The 2,507-nt window shown below is 39.7% G+C and overlaps 1 protein-coding gene across 2 annotated transcripts; it reads right to left on the bottom strand.

Annotated features, from left to right (window-relative positions):
• Positions 1-218: 218 nt before the first annotated feature.
• LOC104954785 (insulin-induced gene 2 protein-like) lies at positions 219-1,845 on the bottom strand. Of its 2 annotated transcripts, XR_799382.1 has the most exons (3): positions 1,710-1,845; positions 709-918; positions 222-414 (listed from the first exon to the last, which is right to left on the bottom strand). XR_799382.1 is itself a non-coding variant. In XM_010781978.1 (2 exons), the coding sequence occupies exons 1-2, from the start codon at positions 828-830 to the stop codon at positions 234-236; spliced, it is 303 nt and encodes a 100-aa protein (XP_010780280.1). In that variant the 5' UTR covers positions 831-918; the 3' UTR covers positions 219-233. The 2 variants fall into 2 exon arrangements, 1 of the variants encoding a protein (XP_010780280.1); XM_010781978.1 differs by lacking the exon at positions 1,710-1,845 and having other exon boundaries at positions 219-414.
• Between the last annotated feature and the right edge of the window lie 662 nt (positions 1,846-2,507).

A 2,507-nucleotide genomic window follows, 5' to 3' on the forward strand; every position in this document is an offset into this window, starting at 1 on the left:
ACTGTTTCCTATTTTCGGTTTCGGCCAAGAATTTCCCATTCGGTGCACCCCTAATATATATATATATATATATATGCACAAGGAAAGATTTATTGTGAAAACACTACACACACCCCTAAACTATTTCACCAAAGAACCACAGACAACCATTTCCAGCCATTCCTCCCATCTTTCCTGCCACCGAAACGTAGAGATAAACGCAAACTACATGGGACTTTCACTCATATAAGTGTTCACATACCTGAGGCTGTGCCACAGCAAGGTGGCACCCACCAGGCAGAGGAGAAGATACTGCTTATGACGTCGGGGGGGAAGAGAGTAACGTTTCTCTGCACCTGAAGTAAGTTCAGCACCAGGGACAGGAAGACTCCCACAGAGAACAGCATGGCCCCTCGGATCAGCAAGTTGGTGGTCCTACAATGCAGATGCAAAGCAGTCAGGAGACCGGGTACATTCCTCCACTGTTATGTGTTACACTGCAAACTGATAAACATGACATGAGGCACACAGGGCCTCAAAAGACATTCAGTGTACTGCGTCCAATGCCCAGCAGACTCATACATGTCATATTAAATGTCCCATAGCTATGTTACATATAGCAACAACAAAAAAAAACTAAAATTCTATATTGGATAACAAAAACATATCCATTCCTGTGGTCAACAGGTTCTTCTTCTAAAGGTGAGATTGTGTGGAGAATAAGCTAACCTGTTAGTGATGACTGAAATATAGGGGCCCCGCGAAGGCCCCGGCGTCTGCCCGGGTCCCGACCATTCCTGCTGGCCTCCAGTCCCTGCACTGTTGCTCATGGCTGTCAGTGTTAGGGACATTTATAAGCATAGGTCTGGAAAATATACGCTCGATGACGTCTTTATCCGCCAGTGATTTTAAAGTCCTCCTCTGACATCCCAAACCAAGCTGAAAAACAAGGACAGGCAGAGGATTAAAAATACTTAAAAAGTCCATCCTGAAACACAATTTACATCAGCTATTTTAAATATTCACTTTCTACTTAAGTATCGTACTACTTATATACACAAGTATAAACACATTAGAGATAAAACGTCCAAAGATATTTCTAACAGATAGGGATAGAAAAATACTTACTTTTAGCTAGCTCGCTATCATGGTAAAGAAGTGAAAAATACAGTAATATTTAAAAAATGGTTATACATTTGTTTCTTTGTTTATGGAGGGGGGCCTCATGATTCCTGAGTAACACTGTCCAGCTGACAGAGGGAGCAGGTTCAGCGTGTCCCTTACCTCATGCACGGTGGGGTTAGATAACTGGTCTGCACTCACCTTTAGCCCCAGTCTGTGTCTGGCAATGTAACACACTGTGAACAGTTGTTTGTTTTTAACAAAACTAACTTTACAACTTTAAATGTAGAATAATAACCATCGACGGTGATTCTATAGAAACTAACAGCAACCTGAAGATTTGAGCCAAAACGCTAATCAATAAACGAAGTCAAAAGCATTTACCCGTCTGTCACTAGCAACTCACTTTCGGTAAATACGTCCAAAAGAGGCCACTAAACACCTAAATTACGGTAAAAAGCGTTAACAACAAATAGTTGTGATGACAGCGGATATGCAAAGTTAGTTAGCTTGATGTTAGTTAGCTACTCTCATTATAGGTAGCTAGCTCAACGAAAATGGTCAATATCAGTTACCCGCCTCAGCACGAGCTGTAGGGAAGGTCTTACCTTATGTTGACAGAGACGTTACAATACGATAAGACATTTCACATGACTTTAAACTAAACAATGCTGCAATACGCCAAATATGAATTAGCCTTATGATTCTCTCCTTGTGACTACTTCCGGCTGCCCAAAATGACTGAACTCGCCATGACGCATGACGCATGACGCAACTACGTTACACAAGGCAGACGTATCACATGATTAGAGGTCCATGGATGAACCAATCAAAGACGTTTCAATTCTAACATCTTTGATGAACCTCAAACAGCTGGATAATAATTCATAAATCATTTTATTCAAAATAATAATATTTAAAAATTGTATTGTAAATGTTACATAATAATGACATATTTAACCTGGAAATGAGTTGATTGTACTTTAAATTATGTAGTTTAGAGTATTAATTTGCAGAGAATCAGGCTACTGTGTGTGTTCTTTATAGCATGTGCTTTTTATGACTTATTATATTTTTTTTTTAATTGACAAAACCCTCCAAAAGTTGCATATACACACACACACACACACACACACACACACACACACACACACTTCTGTTACATGTTTGATTTGTTCTTGTGGTCTATTAGATTTACAGAGATGCAGAGGTGAGAAAGTTGCAGTGTGAAGTGGATCACTCTTAATCCTCAATCCCATTTACATTCCGTTTTGTATTCACCATAGGTCTGCTGCTCAAGACCAGGTTTCAGGGATTATAGCCTATCTGGCAACACAATAGTTGGAATTTAAACAGATTTACCGTATTCTTTCATTCCACCATAGTTCAAAGTCAACTTTATCATG

This window comes from Notothenia coriiceps, unplaced genomic scaffold (genome assembly GCF_000735185.1).
Source record: "Notothenia coriiceps isolate Sejong01 unplaced genomic scaffold, NC01 NC01_scaffold00023864, whole genome shotgun sequence".
NCBI classification, from domain to species: Eukaryota; Metazoa; Chordata; class Actinopteri; order Perciformes; family Nototheniidae; genus Notothenia; species Notothenia coriiceps.